Raw genomic sequence first — 25,312 nt, 5'->3', positions numbered from 1 at the left:
CGACTGGGTGGATCGGAAACTCGGCCTTTCTGACCACCCAGGAGATATCAATAAATGGAGTAACCCAAAAAGAATAGCGCGGATTGGAAACTCGGCCTTTCCAACCGTCTACATAACTTCCAGGAAATTGCATGCGTTTATATTGACATAAAATAATTGCAGTGATAAAGAAATAATGTTATTTAAAAATTTCTTTAGAGCATTTTGTATTTTGTATTTAATATTTAATATTTACATTTTAAATCTAAAATCTATTTATAAGAATTTTAAATCTTTGTTGCAATATAAGTCTAACAGACTGTAAAAAATAAATAAATAAAATAAATAAATAAAAATAATTTGGATTGGATCTGCCGACCAAACATATTCATCGCGGGTGATTTCCCTGTTGCAGGGTGAATTGATCGACGATAAGCCATTAGAATGTTTGCCAGCTCGCGATTCATACTATTCGAAGTGCAATTAGCTGAACGTAGTTTGGTCTTTACCGTTTGCACAAACCTTTCCGCTTGGCCATTAGTCGCGGGGTGGTACGGTGCGCCTTGTTTATGTGTGATGCCGTTGTTTTTCAAGAAACTTTGGAACGCCTTTGAATTAAACTGCGTTCCGTGGTCGCTCACGAAAACGTTGGGCAACCCGAGAGTAGCAAAAATATCTTCGCACCGTTGTATTGTAGTTTCAGTATTCATATTCGGGACAATATGTACTTCGGGCCACTTGCTAAACGCATCTACAAGTACGAATAAGTACCTTCCAAATATTGGGCCTGCATAGTCCGCATGGACTCTTTCGAACACCTTTGTAGGTGTTGCCCAACAATGCACTGGTGTATTCTTCTTCGGTTCTGCTCTTACCAACTGGCATGCGTTGCAATTCGATACCAAGTTTTCGATATCTCTATCCATGTTGTGCCACCAACAATATGCTCGACCAAGACTTTTCATTTTCGACATTCCGACATGTGTCAGTTTGTGTTTACCTTGTACTCGTATTTTGTCTACGCTTGTTTCATTTGTCTTTGCGCAGTTCCGGATTTCGATCCCGCCTTTTTCTGCTGCTTCGTAGGCTTTTGCAATGTTAACGGCTTCAGTGTGAGCTCTCTCTTTTCCAGTAACCTTTCTTGGACCTTGGAGCTTGCCGTATTTAAGTACGTTCCGAATTTACATGTGACCGCTAATCTTTGCAGCGCCATTAAAAAATCCGTGCATGATTCCTCGCCTTCCTGTTTCCGTAAGTGGAATCTGTAATTCTCCAAAATTTCGTTGGGTTTTGGGTTATAATGCTCCTCCAATGTGTTAACGATTTCCGTATACGTAATGTCTTCTGGTGTACGTGGTAGGATTTTATCGCAGATTTTGCCGCACCTATGTAATGAAGTAAGAATTGACATTTTTTTTCCTGATCGCTGTTGAATATCACCAGAGCTGTTTCAAACCGTTTCACCCAACGTGACCACCTTGTCGTATTCGGGTTGAAAGCATCAAATTGAAAAACCGCCGCTGGTGTTACAGCCTCCGGTGTAGGTGCCATTTTTCTTTGTACGCAAGAAATGTTCGACCGTTCGCGTGCTTCGTCCTCGTCGCCAACTGTTACAACCTGTCACTTTGCTTGCCAATTGCGAACTCTTTTATTATGTTCTTTCGTTTATGTTACATGCTACATTTATATGAGTGTGTTCTTATGCATACATAGTAATGATACAACATAATCCATAAGTGCGGTCGAAGGCCGCCTACGCAGAAAGGTGTTCTCTGCTAAAGGTGTTCAGCACCTTTTCTTCGCAACACAGAAAGAGAATTCTACTTTGTGAAGGTTATAATCCATAAGTGCGATCGAAGGCCGCCTACGCAGAAAGGTGTTCTCTGCAAAAGGTGCTCAGCGCCTTTTCTTCGCAACAGAGAAAGAGAATTCTACTTTGTGAGGGTTATAATCCATAAGCGCGGCCGAAGTCCGCCTAGGCAGAAAGGTGTTCTCTGCAACAGGTTTCAGCGCCTTTTCTTCGCATCAAGTGCGGCCGAAGGCCGCCTACGCAAAAAGAAGTTTATACACAAAAACACTGTATACTTTTTTTCCACATTAATTCGATTTTTGTGAAAACTATAAAAAGGTATATGTATAAATATGTATACATTAAAATTGTCAAATTTCTTGAAGAGGTTTTCGAAAAATATTAGTTTAAAAAAATGCATAATTTAACGTTGACCTTTAATAATTGTAGTTGTTGTTTCCCAAAAAAAATATATATACCGTTATGTTCACCTCAATGGTCTCTATAGATCCTATTTTTTTTTTTTTAATTCGAGGTTTGTAGGTATTGTGCATTTGTTCCATAAAAATTCCTATTTACCCAATTTTTGTCATTAAATGCAAATGCAAGCGCACGAGAAGAGATACATGTAGACAGCTAATTGCCAAAGCGGACAAAAGTTGAGAGTTGCCCAAGATTTTGCTTCGTTTTGCTTCAAACGTTTTTTATGTGAGCATACTCATGCATATGCCTACATCGATCTTATATGTCAAAGCAAAGAACTGTCAAGCAAAGCGAAGAAAGTTGTATGTGAATCAGCCTTAAGCGCGCGGCCGAAGGCCCCCTACGCAGAAAGAAGTTCTGGCACTCTTCTTCTCTGGCAACACAGAAAGGAGAATTCTGCGTAGTAAGGATTATGATACATAAGCGCTGCCGACGGCCGTCAACGCAGAAAAGAGTTTTGCAAGGGCTTTAATTGTAAAAAACTTAGTCTTTGACATTTATTGTTATTGGCATCACTAACTAACCTTCTGCCTTATCATGAGTTTGGCCCGAAAAAATTTCACCCGAAAATCTGTGTTCCGCCCATAATAAAAACATGGAAACCGAACGTGAAAAGTGAACCGGTTCGGGGAAAATGAAACTCATGATAAGGCCTCTTCTCTAAAAGTGTTGCCTGGTTTTCGCTGTCATATTTTGACAACAAGTTTTGCCAACATATGACTGGACCAATTTAGCAGCATATGTACACGACTGAAGACCTATTCTGATCTAAATCAATTCTAATACCGCTTTTTAGTTCCATTTGACAATGTGTTTTCACTTATTTGAGACAAATGCTATTGAATTTGACATTGTGAAAACAAGCCTTAAGATATTGGCAACACCAAGTATGAACCAGAGTACAAGATCACGCCTTCTTAGTAGCCCGTTATAATCGCATTTAGGAAAAAATTTGGGCGACTTTGACATTAGCCGTTTGTTTACATTTGTTGTTGTTTACAATTTGGTGGTGGCTTTTTACTGCAATTTTCTTAATTTCCGCTTGTGACAACGTGTGCACACATAAGGTAAAGAATAATTGAACACAACGACATGAGTTATAGAAGACTTTGCATAATAAAAATGATTATTCATGCGTTCAACAATTACGCGTTTTTTTTTGTTCTCTTCGTTGTTTACTTCTTACAACAAACATGGCTTCGAGATTTCAACAGCTAGAAAATAACTTTTTCTTTCTTTCGGGAAGGCGTGATCTTGTGTCTTTCGTTCATGACACCAAGCACCTCCATGTTTTTATTACACCTAGTTGCAACTAGCAGAATAAATGCGACGCCAGTATTTGTGCATTGTTTTCATATTAATATTTAATTATTACAATAAGTTTCGCGATTTTTTGTTACAAATTCAGTTAAAGTAAACTATAGTGAACATCTAGAGGGTGGGCTTTAGATTGGTAACCCCGGAGTACAGCATTAAGGAAAATATGGGAGGTAGAGGGGGGTCTAACAGTTCCCTGTATGAAGTTTCAAAGCGCGCAACCTTATACTTTTTTAGGAATTTGTTATTAAAGTTTGTAATTTTAACCNTGTTCATGACACCAAGCATGTTTTTATTACACCTAGTTGCAACTTGCAGAATAAATGCGACGCCAGTATTTGTGCATTGTTTTCATATTAATATTTAATTATTACAATAAGTTTCGCGATTTTTTGTTACAAATTCAGTTAAAGTAAACTATAGTGAACATCTAGAGGGTGGGCTTTAGATTGGTAACCCCGGAGTAAAGCATTAAGGAAAATATGGGAGGTAGAGGGGGGTCTAACAGTTCCCTGTATGAAGTTTCAAAGCGCGCAACCTTATACTTTTTTAGGAATTTGTTATTAAAGTTTGTAATTTTAACCAACTTGTATGGCACTATTTTAGGGTACTGTTTAGTAAGTGGCCCACCTATTTCGGGGTATTGCGTCCAAAGGGGTGACCCGATCCAAAAAAAAATTGCACACACTTGTAGCCAAGGGTCTACCCATTATTTTAACATCCACTATTGTAATTTTGGGTCACTAATTTATTTACAAATTGGGTTTGAAATATGCCCTTTTTTGTAAAATTCGGAAATTAGCGTAAATTTATCACTCCTATTCTCCTTAAAGCAGCTACATCAGCAATATATTTTTATATTCTCCTTCACTTTACACTTTACTCGATGAGCTATAACTTTCTTTATAACTTTAATATTAACCAATCAATCACAATTTATTANGATCAATTTTTGATAAAAAAAAGCTTATATACTTAAAGTATTTATTTGTTTAAACGTGCACACTCTTTTTGCGCATATATTGAGTGTAAATAACGTGTAAATTTTGTGGAAAGTGCATTATATATTGTAAAATAGTCAAATACAAGTTGGTGAAAATTACTAACTTTAATAACAAATTACTTAAAAACTATAAGGTTCCGCGCTCTAAAACTTTACATATACCCCCTTTAGAACCATGAAGTGCACAATTACCAAATAACGGAACATCGTCGCTGGAATGGAAAAAGTCGTGACTAATTTTGTCTTTCATAAAACGATGTGGTGAGCATAGTGAAATAAATATTTCACAATGGTGGGGAGTTGTAATACGATGAAATCCATCATAGCAATCAAAAAGTGAATTTTGAATTTTTTTATAAGCTACGACTTTTCGCATTTCAGTGGCGAGGTTGTTACGTTATTTTGCATTTCAGGTGACGCTATAGGGGTATTCTCCGAGTCTTGCAAAGTCCTTGCACGGTGCACAGTTTGCACGGATTGCACGGTAAAAACCGGTTTTCGTATGGGACAACTTTGCAAACCGTGCACCTTGCAAGGGCTTTGCAAGACTCAGAGAATACCCCTTATGTATTTCCGAAATCGATGTGCTTGCAATCACAGTTTGCAACTTTCATTTCTGAAATTATTTCCGTTAAGTGACAGAAAGGTCTTGCTGGCTGTTCACACATCGTCGCCTGGGTAAATCATTATCGTGTTAATTTCGGCAGGTTGTGGGAAATCGTGATTGAAGTTTGGAATGCAATTTCTCAAAAACGCGAACATAGACTTTCTCCAGTCTCTGAAAATGTTACTATATGTATCTCGGAAAGATATTTAAGATATTGATTTTTTTAATGTCTGTATCACTAACTAAATTTTTACTAAATTATCGAAAAAAATTTAGTCAATATCTCGGAAACTAAGAGATATCTAAAAACTGTAACATTCAAAGGAGCCTACTCCAAAATATATAACTGCATCTAGAACTAAAAATCGTCAAAATTGTACTTATACAACTTTTACCCAGGCGACGATATGTAAATAACATTTTTCTTTCCCAAGCGAATTGCGTGGAAAAGTTGGAAATATTGCCAAGTCTGACGGGCTTAAGTAACTCTAAAATATATCATCTTACTTCTGCGATTGACTGCAATCCACGATATGGTTTAAGCTCATTTACGCCATGACTTTTTGGTTTGCCGTATGTACATCCTTTAGGTACTGGACGTTTGCGGCCTCCTCGACGAACACGGATTCGATATATTACATATCCCTGCTTAGCACGATATCCCAAACGGCGAGCTTTATCAGGTCGAGTGGGTCTTGGCGACCTATGCAATTTCGTTAGTTGTCTATATTGCCACACTCGGATCCGAAGCAGATAGCGCATAACATCACTCTGTTTCTTCCTGTACAGTTCCTGCATGNAATAGACTTTCTCCAGTCTCTGAAAATGTTACTATATGTATCTCGGAAACTAAAGGATATACATATCCAAAAACGGAGAACGCCATTTTTAAGATATTGATTTTTTTAATGTCTGTATCACTAACTAAATTTTTACTAAATTATCGAAAAAAATTTAGTCAATATCTCGGAAACTAAGAGATATCTAAAAACTGTAATATTCAAAGGAGCCTACTCCAAAATATATAACTGCATCTAGAACTAAAAATCGTCAAAATTGTACTTATACAACTTTTACCCAGGCGACGATATGTAAATAACATTTTTCTTTCCCAAGCGAATTGCGTGGAAAAGTTGGAAATATTGCCAAGTCTGACGGGCTTAAGTAACTCTAAAATATATCATCTTACTTCTGCGATTGACTGCAATCCACGATATGGTTTAAGCTCATTTACGCCATGACTTTTTGGTTTGCCGTATGTACATCCTTTAGGTACTGGACGTTTGCGGCCTCCTCGACGAACACGGATTCGATATATTACATATCCCTGCTTAGCACGATATCCCAAACGGCGAGCTTTATCAGGTCGAGTGGGTCTTGGCGACCTATGCAATTTCGTTAGTTGTCTATATTGCCACACTCGGATCCGAAGCAGATAGCGCATAACATCACTCTGTTTCTTCCTGTACAGTTCCTGCATGTAACGATAAGCGCCCATATTTCCTCAAATAGACCTAGCAACAAATCAGATAATTAATCGCGTCACATCATCGGTCTATTTTATCTTGGCCAATTTCGATTTATGACTTTTCAGCACATAATATCTACATCTATAATACGCTTCAGAATTACTAAATCAACACCAATGATAATTCAGAGTGGTGCATAGCAAGCATCATCACAAAACCAAAAATCTTTAAACATCGCAGCTTGTACTCACCTCACACGTCCACTTATTAGAAAAACGCTCAGCTAAAAGACAGGAACACGCTAAAGTTGGTTGCAATAGTTTTTAGCGATGGTATAGGTAGTCATGTTCCGATACCAGTACTTATAAGTATAACCTCGAGTACCTCTACCGAGTACCGAGTATTTGTTTGTACTTCCCGTAACGCGTGTTCAAGTACTTCATAGGTATCGAGTACAAAGCGCAAGTATTTACTTGTTTACTAAACTTCTGGGAAAATCAAGTGAAAATAGATCTGTGTTTTAGTAGTTGCGTTCCTTATTTCCCAGAAATAGTCAGAAAAAGTCCGAAGTAGTCAGATTTAATCCAAAAAGCGTTTCTTCCGAAAATCACAGCAAAAATGAGAGAGCGACACTCAGTGAGAGTCCGAAGTAGTCAGATTTAGTCAGAAGAATTTTTGCTGGCAAAATCTTGATAAGCGTCAAACTCAACTAATACAGCGTTTTTGCTGCATTTAAAATGCAACATTTAGCACTTTCGAACATATGTTTTCGAAGAGCGTTCATGCTACCGCATTTAGCAAATGTACATTTACGCGAGTTCGAAATAGTATGCTATTGACAAACAGCCGTNGTACGCGTAAGCAAAAACAGCACATAAGTTTAGTTCTAGGGCCCGTGTTGGGCAGCGCGGTCGCAAACCTCAACCGCGACGCCACCCACCACCACCACAGGGCGGCAACCACCTCAGCAACGCACACAGCCAATGGCGTCACGGCCACACACATCTCTTACACCCCGCATTACCACACGTCTCCCGAACCAATTGAAGTTCCTTCAATTTAACTGCAACGGGCTTCAGAGCAAGATCGAGGAGATAACCGTCTTCATGGGAAGGCATGGTATATTGATAGCTGCGGTCCAAGAGACGAAGATGTTCAACGTATACATACTCCCTATCACCTGCTGCCNAGAAGTTGCACAGCAACTCAACATCGTTGAATTGTGCCGGGTACAACGTGCACAGTCGAGATCGCGAGCGAGATAATGGTGGTGGCTTAGCGTTCATCACGCACCACACCGTGCAGTATCGTCTTATCGAAGCAGACATCGACCGCAAGGATACCATCCCAGAATGTCAGGGCATTGCTATCCGGTCAGGCGATGTTGAGCTCGAAATATTCAACATATACATACCCCCTGTCACCTGCTGCCCGGCAGGATATCACCTTGATATAGGTGCGTTCCTCAGAGGTGAAAACCGAATGGCAGTAGGTGACTTTAATGCGCACCACGATCTTTGGCACTCAAGCCTGTCAAACGATCGTAGGGGAACCGATTTGGCTGAGCAGATAGACGAAGCGGCTGTTCTCGCCGATGAACGTGACAGCCTTCATCAGGCCGATCCCGGAGGTCCCCGTATAAGGGATCTCAACGCGGAGATTCGGCAACTAGTGAATGTACATAAGCGGAAGAAGTGGTAAGAACATCTGAAGACCTGCAACTTCACCTCTGATGTGAGTAAGCTTTGGTCAACCGTGAGGTCACTGTCCAATTCGACGAAGCACGACGACAGAGTCGAAATTTATTTCGGCGACCATGCTTCGTCGGACCTGGAGCGATGCGCGAGCTACTTTAGCCGGCAGTTCATACTGCATCCTCCGGAGGACAAAACCAAGCGTCGAGTGACCAGAAATCTGCACAAACTGCCAACAACTTGTACCCCCTTGCTTTCACTTGCGGTGAAGTTCAGGTGGCCATCGGGAAGGCGAACACCTCCAAAGCCCTGGGTCCCGACGGAATATGCATGCTAATGCCGAAAAATTTGGGTCCCGCGGGAGTAGCGTACCTAACGGAGGTCCTCAATTTGTCAATGGCCACTCTCATCATCCCAGACATCTGGAAGGTGGGGAGAGTGGTCCCACTGCTCAAACCGGGGAAACCTGCCAACAAAGGAGATTCGTATCGGCCGATAACACTCCTTTCCCCGGTAGCGAAGACACTTGAGGTCCTGCTGCTCCCGTATTCCACGAACCACCTGACCCCAGCGAAGCATCAGCATAGTTTCCGTAAAGTGCACAGTACAACAACAGCACTTAACGCCATAAACACTCAGATAACTCGTGGCCTTAACGGTAACCGTCCCTGTGCGAGAACGATTCTAGTAGCGTTGGACCTGTCAAAGGCTTTTGACAAGATATTGAGACTCCCTTTCTCCCACAGAGGCTCAAACGGTGGTCGGCAAATTATCTCACTCTCGTCGGTAATGTTTAGAGACAAATTGAGCAAACTTAGGAAAACCAAACAGGGGGTTCCACAGGGTGGTGTCCTTTCCCCGCTACTGTTCAACTTCTTTCAAAGCTCCCTCAACCACCAGAGGGGGTCTCGATAGTCTCTTACGCCGACGATTGCTCGATCATGGCGACTGGGAATGGGATTCTGATGACTTCTGTTCGAAAGTAAGGGGGTATCTCACCGATCTTTCTCGCTTCTTCACTGCAGATGTCTAGCCCTCTGCCCTACGAAATCTTCTGCGACCTTGTTCAAAACCTGNGATTCTGATGACTTCTGTTCGAAAGTAAGGGGGTATCTCACCGATCTTTCTCGCTTCTTCACTGCAAAGTGTCTAGCCCTCTGCCCTACGAAATCTTCTGCGACCTTGTTCAAAACCTGGACGAAGGAGGTCAGGCTACCGCTGGAATTCACGTCGATGATACACCAATTCCGACGGTGAATAACCCCAAAATACTAGGAGTAACATTCGACAGCCTGCTCTCCTTCTCTGCGCACGCAACCGCTATTGTCAATAAAGTACAGAGCCGCAACAAGGTCCTCAAGTCGCTAGCCGGCAGTACTTGGGGCAAAGACAAATAAACGTTGCTGGCAACATACAAGGCAATAGGCCGGCCGGTTTTAAACTACGCAGCACCAGTGTGGTCGCTGGGGGCTAGTAGGACACAGTGGATGAAGCTACAGACAGCACAGAACACCGCACTCAGTACAGCGACCGGATGCCTCCTAATGTCACCCGAACACCACCTCCATGACGAGGTGTAGGGTGTATTAGGGAGTATAACATAATGCTCTGCAAGCAGCGTCTGGTTGGGAGCCACAGATGCGGCCACCCAAACAGACAACTGCTTGCAGAGGAGCCCTGCCTAGACACGTCAGGAGGCATCTATATGAACTGACGGACGAAGTCCAGAGGTTAATTAAGCAGCCTCTGGACCCGTCAGCATTCCGGCAGGCCATGAACGTCATTCACAGGGACTCAGCCTCGAGTTATGTAGACTCTAGACCTGTGAAAGCCGTTCTAGGCACACAAACGCCGGACTTTGACGCGACGCAGCTCTATCTGCCTTGGGAGACAAGAACAACAATAGCCCAACTTCGCTCTGGCTACTGCAGCAGGTTAAACTCATACCTGAGTAGACTAAATGAGGATGTGCCAAATGAGTGTCCGGCATGCGGAGATACCCCTCACGACTCGAAACATCTCTTCGCATGCCCGGAAAACCCGACAACCCTAAGGACGTTGTCCCTGTGGACCGACCCCGTAGAGGCTGCACGCTTCTTGGGGCTGCCGTTAGTGGAACTCGACGACAACGACTGAGATATCAACCGATCTGGGCGGGGTTGTTGTAGCCGCTACAACAACAACAAGGTGGTATCAGTTGTGACAGCTCGATTTGACACTGCCTTAGCCCAGTCGAAGAAAAAGAAAAACGGAAAGAAATTAATCCCCATTTGGGGGAAAAATATAATATTTCATATTTTCTTCTAAACAAAATTTGCTGTTTTATAGTATATTCGCAATGAAATTAAATAAAATAAGATATAATACCTTTTTGAGAAAATCAAATATTATTAGGCAAGAAGTAACACCGTTTCACCTAACTGCCCGTCTCCACAGGATAAAGTTTATATCTTGATACATATATTAGAATATAAATATAAATAGCCAATGGAGACAGCTCATTGCTCTTCAAGAGCAATATATATCAGAGCTTATATCTTGCCATCTCTTGCCGGCCAATTGGTAGTTTGACAGCTACATTTTCATTTGCACGAAAACTTCGTGGCTGCAACATCATTATTATTTTTATATAAAAGCAAAAATTGAGCTGTTTCCTGTTAAAACATTTGTAATAATGTACTTGGATGTAAAATACCCTATTTTCTAAATTTTTTTATGCGACTAAATCCGGCAAAAATACATTTTCAAAGCTATCTTACAAATGCTTATATCATGATATAAAAAGCCCACACAAATATTGCCACTGATATAACTTATATCTAGCGACCAAAATGACAGCTGAGCAGCAATAAATTTTATCCTGTGGAGACGGCCAGTAACGCAGTCAATATGGCGGAATTAGCGCGAGAAGTTGCCAACCGATAACACCTTGTATTATTGCATCATGCTCTAAAGGTACATTTATCTATACAAAATTCGTCACCTAAATGCAACTAAATGCAATTCCATTTTTGCATTAAGATTCTAAATGCTATAAGCAACCTTGTTATCTTCCAAAATTTCCTCGATTCGAACATGGTTTAATGAGAAAACATGGCAACATTGCTTTTTCGAGTATACAGTGGCTAGCTGCGATTCAGTGATCGCCGATCGAGATTTCATATATTATTTTACATTATTTGGATAAAGAAAAGTTAAGCAAATTCAACATCGATGTGATGCTGATAGAAATCTGGATCAGTTTGTGATCAACTCAGTTTGTTTTGTTTCCTAATTAAGTGAGGAAATTTTAGTTGACAGCACCACCAAATGAATATATACATAAACAAATGTTCGGTTGTGGTTAAAAAATTCAAGTTTTTGTATTGAATTTTTGGTTTAAAATTAATTTTTTCCTTTTCAGTAGGGTTTTTGCACATTATCTTCTGCGTGAGAATTGATCGTAATACATACGGACCTGAATAAGCGACTGGAACACGGCTGTTTGTCAAAAGAATACGATTTCGAACGCACGTAAATATACATTTGCTAATGCATGAACGCTCNCTTGCCGGCCAATTGGTAGTTTGACAGCTACATTTTCATTTGCACGAAAACTTCGTGGCTGCAACATCATTATTATTTTTATATAAAAGCAAAAATTGAGCTGTTTCCTGTTAAAACATTTGTAATAATGTACTTGGATGTAAAATACCCTATTTTCTAAATTTTTTTATGCGACTAAATCCGGCAAAAATACATTTTCAAAGCTATCTTACAAATGCTTATATCATGATATAAAAAGCCCACACAAATATTGCCACTGATATAACTTATATCTAGCGACCAAAATGACAGCTGAGCAGCAATAAATTTTATCCTGTGGAGACGGCCAGTAACGCAGTCAATATGGCGGAATTAGCGCGAGAAGTTGCCAACCGATAACACCTTGTATTATTGCATCATGCTCTAAAGGTACATTTATCTATACAAAATTCGTCACCTAAATGCAACTAAATGCAATTCCATTTTTGCATTAAGATTCTAAATGCTATAAGCAACCTTGTTATCTTCCAAAATTTCCTCGATTCGAACATGGTTTAATGAGAAAACATGGCAACATTGCTTTTTCGAGTATACAGTGGCTACCTGCGATTCAGTGATCGCCGATCGAGATTTCATATATTATTTTACATTATTTGGATAAAGAAAAGTTAAGCAAATTCAACATCGATGTGATGCTGATAGAAATCTGGATCAGTTTGTGATCAACTCAGTTTGTTTTGTTTCCTAATTAAGTGAGGAAATTTTAGTTGACAGCACCACCAAATGAATATATACATAAACAAATGTTCGGTTGTGGTTAAAAAATTCAAGTTTTTGTATTGAATTTTTGGTTTAAAATTAATTTTTTCCTTTTCAGTAGGGTTTTTGCACATTATCTTCTGCGTGAGAATTGATCGTAATACATACGGACCTGAATAAGCGACTGGAACACGGCTGTTTGTCAAAAGAATACGATTTCGAACGCACGTAAATATACATTTGCTAATGCATGAACGCTCTTCGAAAACAAATGTTCGAAAGTGCTAAACGTTGCATTTTAAATGCAGCGAAAGCGGTGCATTAGTTTTGTTGTTGCTATTCTTTGGACTAAAATTTTGGTTATTTGCGTTCCTTTACTTTTTCCTGTTATTCTCTTTTAGTGAGCGCATTTTGATAACCCTCTTGCGTTTAGACACTTTTCAGATTTTAGTCCGAAAGGAAAAGGAATGGACCATGGCACAATAAACAGGTAATAGCAGAAGAGCAAATGCAACCCTTCCATATATTTTGTTGTTGCTTGAGAAACATAAAATGTCAAACGAGAAATGTCAAATAACACCAATGTAAACAAGTTTGACAATTCATAAAATTACCATTTTTCATACAAATGCAATGCATTAAAGTAAATAAAATATGGTTTAAAACAATTGAACTGAATTATGTGCTTGTACCACGAAATAAACTGAATGACCCGTAGTGAACGTCTTTTGCCACATATTTCCATAGCGCATAAATGGTTTTTATAGCAAATGCCGGTTTCTCGAAAAACGAATACTTAGCGGATTCTCAAAAAGAAAAACAAGTGCGTAGCGATACTAAATCAGAGGCACTGCGGTTGCTCAATAAAAAAGATGTGGTTATCGTGGACGCTGGCAGTTATATTATTTATTTATTTAATCTAGAAATCTAGAAATAAACATTTCGTAGAGACTATTTGGTAAAAAACAAAATATAAATTAATAACTAATTTAGCGAACTATTTAAAAGTAGTTTGAAGTTAGATTTGGAAGAAGAGAACTCGATAGCAGAAGAGTTTTAGAGCGAATTAAGCTCGTTTAGAGCTCTGCGAATAGGAGCGTTATTCGCATAATTATTCCTGACAAAATTCAGAGAAAAAATGTCATGATTCCTAAGGCTTCTTGGTGGGATATTAAATGTAATCCGTTCGAGTAAGAACGGCGAGTCAATCGCACCCGTATAATGTCAAAAACGAAAGTAAGAGAAAGAATAATCCTTCTATTATGCAGTGATTTAAGGTTTATAAGCATGCATTTAGCAGCGTAAGATGGGAAAGGATCAACGAAATGTAGAGAGCGTAGAGCATAACGAATAAAAGATTTTTGGATACGTTCAATTCTGTTGATGTGACATTCATAATATGGTCGCCAGATGAAGACAGCGTGCTCGAGCTTAGAACGAACAAGAGTAGTGTATAATAATTTTATGGTATATGGATCAGTGAAGTCCGAGCTAAATCGACGTATAAAAGCAAGCATTGAATATGACTTTGCAATGGTATAACTTAAGTGTCTGTGAAAAAGAAATCTAGCATCAAAAATTACTCTTAACTCAGAAACTTCACCAATGGTGGCAAGCTGCGAGTCACCTATGAGATACGAAGTTTGGGTAATGGAACGTGATTTGGAGTAGGAGGCATGGTAACACTTTTTTATATTTAAATTTAATCTATTTTTGGAGCACCAAGCAACCACGTTATTAAGATCAGCCTGTAGATTGAATGAGTCTGATGCATTAGAAATTGTAGAATAGATTTTCAAGTCATCCGCATACAATAAAAATTTTGAAAAGTTGAAACAACTAGAAATATCATTAATGAAAATCACGAAAAGTAGGGGACCCAAGATCCTCCCCTGAAGACCTCCAGAGGAAGCGATGAAGGGATAGGAGAACACATTGTCAACTACAACAACACATATGATATGATTTTACCCAAGATAAAAAAGCTGAATGAAAACCTATGCTAGCCAATTTTGAAATTAATATTGAATGACAGACTTTGTCAAACGCCTTCGAAAAGTCCGTATACACGGTATCGACCTGCAGACGGTTATTAAAGGTAGTTAAACAGGAGTCGGTAAAAACAGCTAGGATAGTTACAGTGGACCTTCCAGGCATAAAACCATGCTGATTAACAGATATTAAGGGACTAACAGCAAAAAATACTTTTTGTTTGACAATAAACTCAAATAATTTGGATATCGTTGATAAATTTGCTATTGGCCGATAGTTGCTTATATCGTTTTTATTGCCAGATTTGAATACCGGGGTGATAAGAGTGGTCTTCCAAGCATCTATAAACTCCCCCTGTTCAAACGATTTATTGAAGATCAAAAAAAGTGGATAGGCAAAGGCGGCACAATTCTTCAACAGGAATGACGATATTCCATCAACATCAGATTGAGTTGAAGATTTGATATGCCGGATGCCATCCTCAACATCATCAATTGAAATAGCAAGCGAACCAAAATTGATAGGAGAATGGGCACTCTGAGGATAACCGAAGCTTGCATTTCATGATAAAGCACATCACTGGGAATACTGGAACACGATTTCTTGGACTGGACATACCTCCAAATTTAAGATCATAATTCCGCTTAAGAACCGTACTCATCGACTTAAACTCTCTGGAGTATCGCAAGTATTTATCCTTGTGAGATAGGCATTTGAAAGTTTAAATTTCTTAAAAAACTTGTTTTTCAAATTCCTCGATTTTTTTAAGATCTTTGGTATACCAGGGAACCTTATAGCTTTTGGTATATTATCCGCACAGATTACATTCATTTCTTGCTTAAAAGTATCTACTACAAAGGGTGTAATAAGGCGCTAGCATGGGAGTTTAAACAGCAGCGCACTAGTGCAGATGTGTTGGATGATCGAGTGGACAATTTGAACGTGCCATATACATGGGAAATATTCGATACTTTGTGTATGGGTTACAAAGAGCCGCATGGCAACTGCCGTTGGGATAGTCCATTGTTTGTAGTGTTTCCCGATAATGCGCTTATTTTAGAGGCTATCTATGGCGCGCTATACGAGTGGAAAACCCTGCCAGCAAATCAAAGCACACAATATGTAAGCAAAGAAAAAAATTAAAATGCAAATACTTTGTTTACTTCTATCATTCTTATAGCCACCACTAAGCGCTACAAATTATCTTTTCGAGCTGGATAAGTTAACGCAACAAATTATAGCCGACGCCTTGGCTGCACGAAAAATTGGTAACACCGGCAATGTTGCCAAACATGGGCATTTACTACCAAAACTGGTAGGTTATTTTCCATTTGGTAGATTGGTAGGATAGATTGGATTTTGGTAGGTTCCGCGACAATAATAGTTATTTGCGTAAAAGGTGAAGTCCACCATATTTCACCTGACAGAGACTTTATTGTAAGACTTGAGGAATACCACTAAAACTAACCTATTGATCTTTGAATATGATAATAAGACCCGTTGTCACATATGCAGCACTGGCCTGGTGACCGAAAGCTACGCAAGTAAAGGAGGTTTTCACCTTTAGCAAGCTGCACCGACAGGTCCGCGTGGCCATTACAGGATGTCCAACGGATGACCTTGGTGTCATTACAGGCTTGTGGACAGCTGTAAAACTCTTTTGAACCACTTGGAAGCCAACAATAATGTAACGCTGTGTGGGGTTCCGGGACATGAAGGGTTTAAAGGCAACGAAAGCTGACTGTCTCGCAAAGCGTGGAGCCCAAACGCACTTGCATGGTCCCTAGCCTTTTGTGAGCTGGTGGAGGAAACTCCAGAGCATATTCTATGTGACTGCCCACGTATCATAAATAAGTATCAGACTGATACACTTTGTGGAAGGATTGTCTTCATCCAAAATTTTATTTAAACATGGCGTCCTCCAAATAAGGTTGAAATGATTACAATTAGAGTTATGAACAATAGATAATCTAAGGTCGCAGCGCGTGTATCCCAGACATAATAATAATAATATCGTCGATGTTTTTGCAAAACCGCCCATCGCCCAATTGCAAAACCGCCTATCTTATGGCACTCAAATTTTACAGGAGAGCGAAAACAGTTTAGTCTTTGGAAGGCGTAGCCTTATTAGGTGGTATTTTCTTTAGCTATTATTTTAATAACGATTTAACGATTTTTATGCATAAATCCCGATGCCTGGAGCTCAGGGTTACCAAATCTCATTTTTGCCACAACGGCGATTTAGGCGGTTTTGCAACTGGTCGATGATGTGTAAAGAGACAAATATTTGTGTAAGTCTGTACAGTAAAATGAATTGTTATACGTAGTTCATTTGTTTTTATTGTACTAGCTGTTTTTTAGTTTTCCTAAATGTTATGTTAACTAAATTTTTAATAAACTTGTCATTAAGATAATATTAAAAACTTAAATAAAATTTTGGTAGGTTTTGGTTGATTTTGGTAGGAAAAAAATTTGCCTGTGCCAACACTGAACACCGGTCCAGTGCCAGTGAAAGCTAATCAGGTGAAAGTAGAAGTTCCGGCGGCCATAAATGCTATTCAACTGAATCGGCTACGAAGGCAATTTCTGAATTATAGTAAATTGCATCATGCGACCACTAGCACATTGGACAAAGTGCCGCAATTGTTTGTACAATTTTTAAATTCAAATTGTAATGAATAGCTTAGCTTTTATGAAATGAAATTTTAAATGATATAATCTACAATTTCAACACCTTAACGGCAACAAAAAAAAAAACGAAAAAATGTAATATTTGTAGTAAGTGGTAATGTTTTTAGCTGAAATTCCGTTTGCTTTTAGTATATTTTTCTTATTTTGCTTATAAAGGTGTCTTAATACAATTCCATTATTTAATATTATATTTCCTACTGTATTTCTATCGTAGATGGTTGCAAGAGAAATAAAAAATATTAAAAAACTGCATCCAGTTAACTTTATCATATGCATAGGACTATGAGGGAAAAATCAACCAAATTAAAAATTTGCTTGCCACTAATTTCCATACAGGTAAAATTTTTATTTCATTAATTTCGTGAAAAGTGTGTTCTACCAACTATTTTTCGACTTTGTAGATTCTGAAATCATAGTTCTGGTTATTAATTAAACTTAAAAATATATTCCAAGTTAAAGAATTCAATNAAATTTTAAATGATATAATCTACAATTTCAACACCTTAACAGCAACAAAAAAAAAACGAAAAAATGTAATATTTGTAGTAAGTGGTAATGTTTTTAGCTGAAATTCCGTTTGCTTTTAGTATATTTTTCTTATTTTGCTTATAAAGGTGTCTTAATACAATTGCATTATTTAATATTATATTTCCTACTGTATTTCTATCGTAGATGGTTGCAAGAGAAATAAAAAATATTAAAAAACTGCATCCAGTTAACTTTATCATATGCATAGGACTATGAGGGAAAAATCAACCAAATTAAAAATTTGCTTGCCACTAATTTCCATACAGGTAAAATTTTTATTTCATTAATTTCGTGAAAAGTGTGTTCTACCAACTATTTTTCGACTTTGTAGATTCTGAAATCATAGTTCTGGTTATTAATTAAACTTAAAAATATATTCCAAGTTAAAGAATTCAATTTCATATGCCTAATATTCAATATTTATACTAATCGATCATATTCGTACAACATAGTTGGCATCAAGAGAGTTGTGTTTTTATAAACTGATACTGAGGGCCTGTACCAAATGATAGAAAAGTGAAAATTTTGACGGATCAAAGTAAAAATCTGACATTTCTCGTGGTGAATAAGAATGTCAGAATTTTACCTAGCTCATGGGGCTAGGTAAAATTTTGACAGCTTATAACCATGTATACACATAATATTGCTTGGCGGTAATAAGGAGTTAACATGAAAATGAAAGCTTAAACAGCATAAAAAAGCGTACGTTACTTGCAAATTATAAAATAAATATAAATTTTAAGAATTTCAGCAACACACAAAACTAAAGCTTGCGCACGAGCGTTTGTTTGGTTTTTCAACTTTCAAAATTTAACTCTGCATTTGGCACAGCAAAATTCAATTTATTTGTACACCATAGCAAATTTTTCCACCCCGTCTCACCACGGAGAAAAATGTTACCGATTGGCACAGGCGCTGATTAGCATATGCATACTGGGATGTGGAAGAATTTGTTATGTGTGTGTCGAAAAACAAAAAACTAGGATTGCAAAATGACTAATAACTAAGTGTTAGGCAAGATAATACCTTGCGTCATTTGCCGCTAATACTATTGATTTCAGTATATCCAGTAAAAAAACTTAGCTATTTTTTTCACCAAATTTGGTGCCCATAAAGGACTAGTATTGCAAACAATGCTTTTTCGGCGGTATGGGTGTTGTGCAGCAATTCAAGGTGGTGAAAATTATTTTAGCACTAGAGAAATGGATAGAAAAATATTTCAGTGCGCTTGAACATCTCAGGCTTAACGGAAATATAAATGTATTTAGAATATTTATTTTATTAATACATACCCATTTTTTATATTACTGTGTCGAAGTCGTTGCTCAAATATTTGTAATTTAGTATTTAAGTTAATTGTGAAATATTTTGAATGCACAAGTTAAATATGGGCTGATGATATACTTTAAATAAAATGTTAATCTGCGAAAATATCTTTTCAGCATATGAATATACATACTTCTTAACTTTTGCCGAAAATGTACATACAGGTTCGAAATTATGACACTAACTTTCAAATATCGTCTCTTGAATGGAAAATTTCCGTAAGCGTAATTTTGACAGTTTTTAATTAAAGATACTGTTATATATTTTAAAATAAGATATTTCGATTTTTTGTTAACAGTTTATTTGATACCTTCTTTAGTTCCGAGTAATTGACTAAAATGTTTTGGTAATTTGGTACCAATTACGTTAGTAATGCTGTCGTACTAAACTAATCAAGGTCTTTCAAATAGCGTCATCTGTTTTCAAATATCTGCTTTAGTTTCCGACATATTCAGCCTTGTCATGAGTTTCATTTTCTCGAACCAATTCACCTTTTCACTTTTCGTTCCCGTGTATTCACTACGGGTGGGTGAAAAAAATTCTGGCGAAACTCACGATTAGGCTGATTAGTAAAATGCATCGTTAATTAACAAAAAAAGTTTAGCTTGTATATTTATCTCTCTAACGCATTAATTCTATATACGTGAAGACCAACGCCCGACGCCGTTATGTCTGCATTTAATACCGGCTCTATGACAAAATATTCAAGAAATGTATTCGTAGATTTTTATTTACTTCATTTCATACATTAATATTGATCTGATTTTACCAGGAATAAGTATTTAACAAAAAACGATTTCACTTAAGCTGAACCAACTTTTAGTTGCTCGGAGCTAATTTTGGAACTCTTCATAAAATATTTTCATAGACGGTAAATGCAACCCTGGTTGCATCAGTAATTTGCTGAAAAACCAAAAAAAAAAATTAAATTTGTCGATTGGAGCTTTTTGAAATGGCCTTTAGAAACGGCAATGGAATTTCGACACTATTCAAAGAATTGCGAATATAAGCTGCCTTCCGTTTGGCATATTTACGGGTTAAACCTTCAGAAAGTTCCAAAAAAAAAAATTTTCTATTTTTACTTATTATATATTTTTGAAATAAAGATACTCCACCTTGTACACCAAAAAATTTCTTTAAACCATCTTCCGCAGCAGTTTCTTGATCTTATCTTCACAGTTACCGAAATCACCAACCTCAACGTAGTGATTAGCCCTCTTGCGCCAGCCGCCGGTTGGTGTTGAGCTTGAATGGCCAGAGGAAGTTGGAGGCTTTCTTGAAGTGGGAATATTTCGTGCGCCAAATAATCAACGCACTACATATCGTGCGCTTTGCGCAATTTGCGTTCGATCACAGAGTTGTCAGAGATTGAGACACGTTGATGGTTGTGCTTGACAATTCCACGTTTGTAGATCAATTCACGAACTGATTTAAGATTCGGCAATGCGTAGCATATTAATGGTTCAATTTGATGAACAAACCGTGGTTAATGTGGCGAAAACGGAACAATAGTAAAACTTTACGCACTTTTGGTGCAACGTTGTTGATACCGCGGATACAGATCACAAAAGCCAATTTGTCTTCTTGCACGTAGAATGGGCCGCGTTTCTTAGCCAGACGGCGCAACTTATTCTCACGGCGTCCATCACGGAGATATTTTGCTTGATATTTCTCAGCATGCACCAAGTTTCACGTTTGCGGAGTGCAATCACAGCAGAGCACTTGATCAGGGTAGCACTTTTGCTGACCTGCTTCTTGCTGAACTTCAGCTACGACTCGGAGACAGCAGGCAGCTACCTGGAAGGTTGTTTGCCCTCTGCTTCGGGCTTCTTACCGTCCGTGGTGGCAGTCATCTTAACTTGTAACTTAGCACGTTGAGCTGACGAAAAGAATTTCGCCAAATATTTGGAGCACATCTTAAATAACGCCACTCGATTTATAACATTTCTATTGAGCACAATTTCATTTAATTAAATACTTTTTTAATACATAGATATGCTGCAACCAGGCACTTACTTTCCCAAATTCCATCTTGCTTATCGGCATAATTATCCAAATGTGCCCGCGCTGCTACTTATACTAATAACTTCATTTTCAAACTGCGCATTCTTTGTTGCCTCAACATATCCTAAAAATACATAAAATTTACATTAAACAAAAGAAATCGCAAAAATTAGCAAATAAAATACTCCCTTCACTTTGCTTTGTTGTCAAATTTCTGAGAAATGTGAATTCACCATGATGCAATACAGAAAGAACAAGGACCAGGGATGTAATTTTAAGTAAACTAATATGCCCAATGCGCAGAGCGTTCCGAGTAGCAAAATTAATTTGTATCAAATATAACATTAAACGGTGGTTATAATACACTTTTTAATATTATTAATCAGAGTACATACATTATATGGTATTTCTTTCAAAAATTAATGCACTATATGCATATTTTTTTTAATGGATCTTAAGTTTCTTTCATTGGTGCTGAAAAGCAACCATGCGTGTAAGAAATTGTGTGCTACCTAAAATTTCACCTCTGGAAACTTTACCCCATAAAGGACTTCACAACAGTTTTTTTTACTGAATATACTGAGCTATTGATGTTGGTATGCGTATATGTAGCCATTGCTGTAGTTATCTTCATAGACTGCGTTTATACACGAAAACTTTTGTCGCCGCAATTTTTCACATTCCCTTTTGGTGTTGCTCGTTTCATTTACACACGGCGATTTTTGTGTATGCAATTGTTGTTGTCAGCTGCGAACAGCGGTTCAATTTACACAGACGAACGAGAGCACAAAGCGTGTTGCCCGAGCACGAGCAACTCGGTGCCCCTCTCCTTTCCTCGTCACGCTCTCTGCTACAAACGTCGAGTGGCGGCAACAAAAATCGCCGTGTGTAAATGAGCACATAGTGACTATTGTTGCTGCTACTGCCAACGTCGCCATCAACAAGCTCATCAGATTCATCATCGCAATGCGATTAATCGTTAATACGGTCAACTGGATTTTCTGGCTTGCGCCAAATCCAAAATAAGCTATCATATTCACTCTTAAGCATGGATTATGGGTTTTATGCATATTTAGTGCGTACGCCTGTTTGGCTACGAAGAAAATCAAAGCCAACCATTTTGATGATTAGCTCCAAATTTTCAAAAGTAAGTTCGATGCTATTCTCTCCCTGTATATAGCTGAAATGATAAAGTAGTGGGCCCAAATTCACCCGAATGCCGCATGGTTTCAATATTCTGAAAACAAAAAAAAATATACAGTCGCCGTCAAAAGAAAGTGTACAAAATGGTTTTATTATATTGCTAGTTTTATTTAAGCTTTTGTTACCTGATAAAATGTAACATTTCACATTTTTTGAAAATGGTATTTAACACTTTTCAAATCTATGGAAAAACAAAAACAAAATTCTTACAACAACAAATGTTATGAATAGAAAACTTAAAGTGCTTCATATATTTGGCCTCAAATGAAAGTGTACAAAAGAACAATGAGTGACGGAAACAAATTTTTAGTATTTTGTGTGCTTTCCATTTGCTTTAATTACGGCTTGTAAGCGACGCGGCATTGAATTAACAAGGTTTGCTGTAACTTCCGGTGGAATTTTTTGCCATTCTTCTGCAATAACATCTTTGAGCATGTCCTTACTGCTGATAGTCCTTTTTCTGATTTGTCTGTCCAGGTGCTCCCATAGATGTTCTATGGGGTTGAGGTCCGGTGATTGTGGGGGGTGATCCAATTGCTTGGGTACGTGATATAGCATCCATTCTTTTACAATTTTCGCAGTGTGTTTAGGGTCATTGTCCTGTTGAAACACCCAAGATTGATCCAAACTTAGTTTTTCGACACTTGGAAGCAAATTATTCTTTAAAATATTGAGGTAATCCATCTTATTCATAGTGCTTTCTATGAAAGTCAAATTACCAACTCCGCCTTCAGCCATACACCCCCACACCATCACCGAACCGCCCCCATGCTTCACTGTGGATATTACGTTCCGTTCGGCAAGAGCTTCATTTCTTGTTCTCCAAATTGTTGTTGATTTTTTCTTACCAAATACCTCGAATTTGCTTTCGTCGCTAAAAAGCACATTTTTCCAAAAGGAAATGTCTTTGTATTGGTACTTTTTAGCAAAGTTTAAGCGCTTCAATTTGTTGGTTTTAGATATCAAAGGTTTTTTCCGTGGAACTCGGCCATAGAGACCATTCGAATGTAAAGCCCGGCGAATTGTGCTGGCACTTACCGCCACGCCTGATGTTTCCGACAAATTTTTTGCCAATTTCACAGCACTTTCAGAGGGATTTTTCTTTACACTCCGCACAACTGACCTTACTTCGGCATCACTTAGTCGCTTTGGTCTTCCAGATTTGGGACGATTTTCCAATTTTCCATACTTATTTTGTTTGTCGATTATTTTCTTTACAGTATTGTGACTTCTATTAATAAGAGAACCAATTTCGCGCAAAGTTTTACCTTCCTTATGATATTTTACCACAAGTTCGCGAATATCGATAGACGTTTGTTTTTTCATTGTGATTTAACCACTGATCACGACTAAGCAAACACTTCAAATGATTCATTTAAGCTGCCTTTCAAAAACAAACACAATAACAGGCGGCGGCGTAACGGTTACTTCGGTGTCCGTTATCTTACAAATACTTGAACCCAATTTGTACACTTTCATTTGACGCCAAATATATGAAGCACTTTAAGTGTTCTGTTCATAACTTTTGTTGTTGTAATAATTTTGTTTTTGTTTTTCCATAGATTTGAAAAGTGTTAAATACCATATTCAAAAAATATGAAATGTTACATTTTATCAGCTAACAAAAGCTTAAATAAAACTAGCAATATAATAAAACCATTTTGTACACTTTCTTTTGACGGCGACTGTAGTTTCGAAATTGGAATTTGATTTTGTATTTTAAGCAAACTTTCAACATTAAAAATTGCCCTAGTTGCAAGCGTTAAAATTATACAAACATAATAAATTATTACCAAATAGTTTCATATTAGTCGTACACACTCGTGCTTATATATGTATTTATTTTAAGCGTGCATAATTTAAATTACTTGCCCACATGACAGGGACAATTTCGTTAAATATGTACATCCCTAAAAATAGTTTCAATAAATTCAACAATATTAGTTGCGTTCGCGTAGCTGTTAATTGTTCATGATTAACCAAAACTTTCAGGGGAAATCGAGAGAGAAAAATGACATTTCATTTTGAGGGGAAGCTGCTGGTTTCTGCTGAAAAAATTTTTGCCAACAGGAAAACAGCTGATCAAAAACAGCTGGTTTGAATTTACGCAAATCACAAAATTGAATTTGATGGTTTGGAAGTTAAAAAAGACAAAATGCGACTAATTAAACTTGCAAGAAGTAAGTAGTTATTTGTTTATTCAATAAACTGTGTCAGGATACCACTTTGTAATGAGTTTTCGTACGTTTTAAATTTTACAGTTTTGAATGTAAACAAAAATTATATCAGCTGTTCGTCTAGCTTGCAAGTTTCTGCAAATTTTCCGTTCGCGTCCTGTTTCGGATATTTTTCTCTTGTGAGAGAACTGGTGACATTTCGCCGGAATTTTGCTGTTGGTTGGTTTTTACTGGAGATTTTAACCAAACGCACCTATTAATAGCGCAGTCGATGAAAAAGCAAGTGGCGACACAATCATAGCTGTTATACCATGTTTCCACCAAAAAGTTAACCATCTCAAATCGAACTTAACCACATTTCTAACTATTGCTGTCCACACTGCGGTTTGAGGTTTATAAAACAGTACAAATATAAAGAACAGTGTTCGGGCCTCTAAAACTCGATTTAGGACTAAATCGCTGCAAAAATCGGAGCAAAAACAAATTTTCCGTACTAGACTGAATTTTTTATTTTTGTTTCTGACATTAATTGTTTGTCTAAAAAATTTTCTGTTCATTCAAAATAAGAACGCGAAGCAATGTAAGGATGATATGTTACTTCTTTTTGGTTGTTTGTGTTTCCGACAGGGTAGGAGTATGATTCGGAGAACGAAAAATGACACTGAAGATGGCACAACGCCGAGACCGGTTTGTCTCCAAACCAAATTTGACAAGGGATGACGGAAAATCGTTTCACAATACATGATAATATGTTACATATTTAGGT

General features: G+C 37.8%; 2 protein-coding genes across 5 annotated transcripts in view; one reads left to right on the top strand and one right to left on the bottom strand.

The window, feature by feature from the left end:
• Window positions 1–7,008, bottom strand: part of RpL15 (ribosomal protein L15) — a 19,246-nt gene extending 12,238 nt beyond the window's left edge. The window contains exons 1-3 of one of the 4 annotated variants that reach the window (XM_017619896.1): window positions 6,899–6,981; window positions 6,653–6,788; window positions 5,686–5,970 (exon numbers count right to left, since the gene is read on the bottom strand). In XM_017619896.1, the coding sequence (XP_017475385.1) occupies window positions 5,686–5,970; window positions 6,653–6,676 (309 nt within the window). In that variant the 5' untranslated portion in view covers window positions 6,677–6,788; window positions 6,899–6,981. Of the gene's footprint in view, window positions 1–5,685; window positions 5,971–6,367; window positions 6,789–6,898 lie in introns of all 4 variants that reach the window. The other 3 variants (XM_017619897.1, XM_017619899.1, XM_017619898.1) reach the window with 3 other exon arrangements.
• A 6,169-nt stretch (window positions 7,009–13,177) lies between these two features.
• On the top strand, window positions 13,178–17,299 carry LOC108365760 (protein KTI12 homolog). The gene is made up of 4 exons (XM_017619900.1): window positions 13,178–13,209; window positions 15,463–15,739; window positions 15,798–15,886; window positions 17,107–17,299. The coding sequence occupies exons 1-4, from the start codon at window positions 13,178–13,180 to the stop codon at window positions 17,297–17,299; spliced, it is 591 nt and encodes a 196-aa protein (XP_017475389.1).
• The last annotated feature ends 8,013 nt before the right edge of the window (window positions 17,300–25,312 follow it).

Source organism: Rhagoletis zephyria, unplaced genomic scaffold, assembly GCF_001687245.7.
Source record: "Rhagoletis zephyria isolate East Lansing unplaced genomic scaffold, Rhagoletis_zephyria_1.1 Rzeph_scaffold_01989, whole genome shotgun sequence".
Lineage (NCBI taxonomy): Eukaryota > Metazoa > Arthropoda > Insecta > Diptera > Tephritidae > Rhagoletis > Rhagoletis zephyria.
This window is presented reverse-complemented; position numbering and strand designations above follow the sequence as displayed.

Excerpts from the sequence above, each read along its gene's own strand:
- LOC108365760 (XM_017619900.1), top strand. The coding sequence starts at position 13,178 with ATGTCAAACGAGAAATGTCAAATAACACCAAT. Across the intron at positions 13,210-15,462 it reads AAATGTCAAATAACACCAAT|TATCTACTACAAAGGGTGTA; the intron begins GTAAACAAGTTT and ends CTTGCTTAAAAG. Across the intron at positions 15,887-17,106 it reads TTGGCTGCACGAAAAATTGG|GAACACCGGTCCAGTGCCAG; the intron begins TAACACCGGCAA and ends TGTGCCAACACT.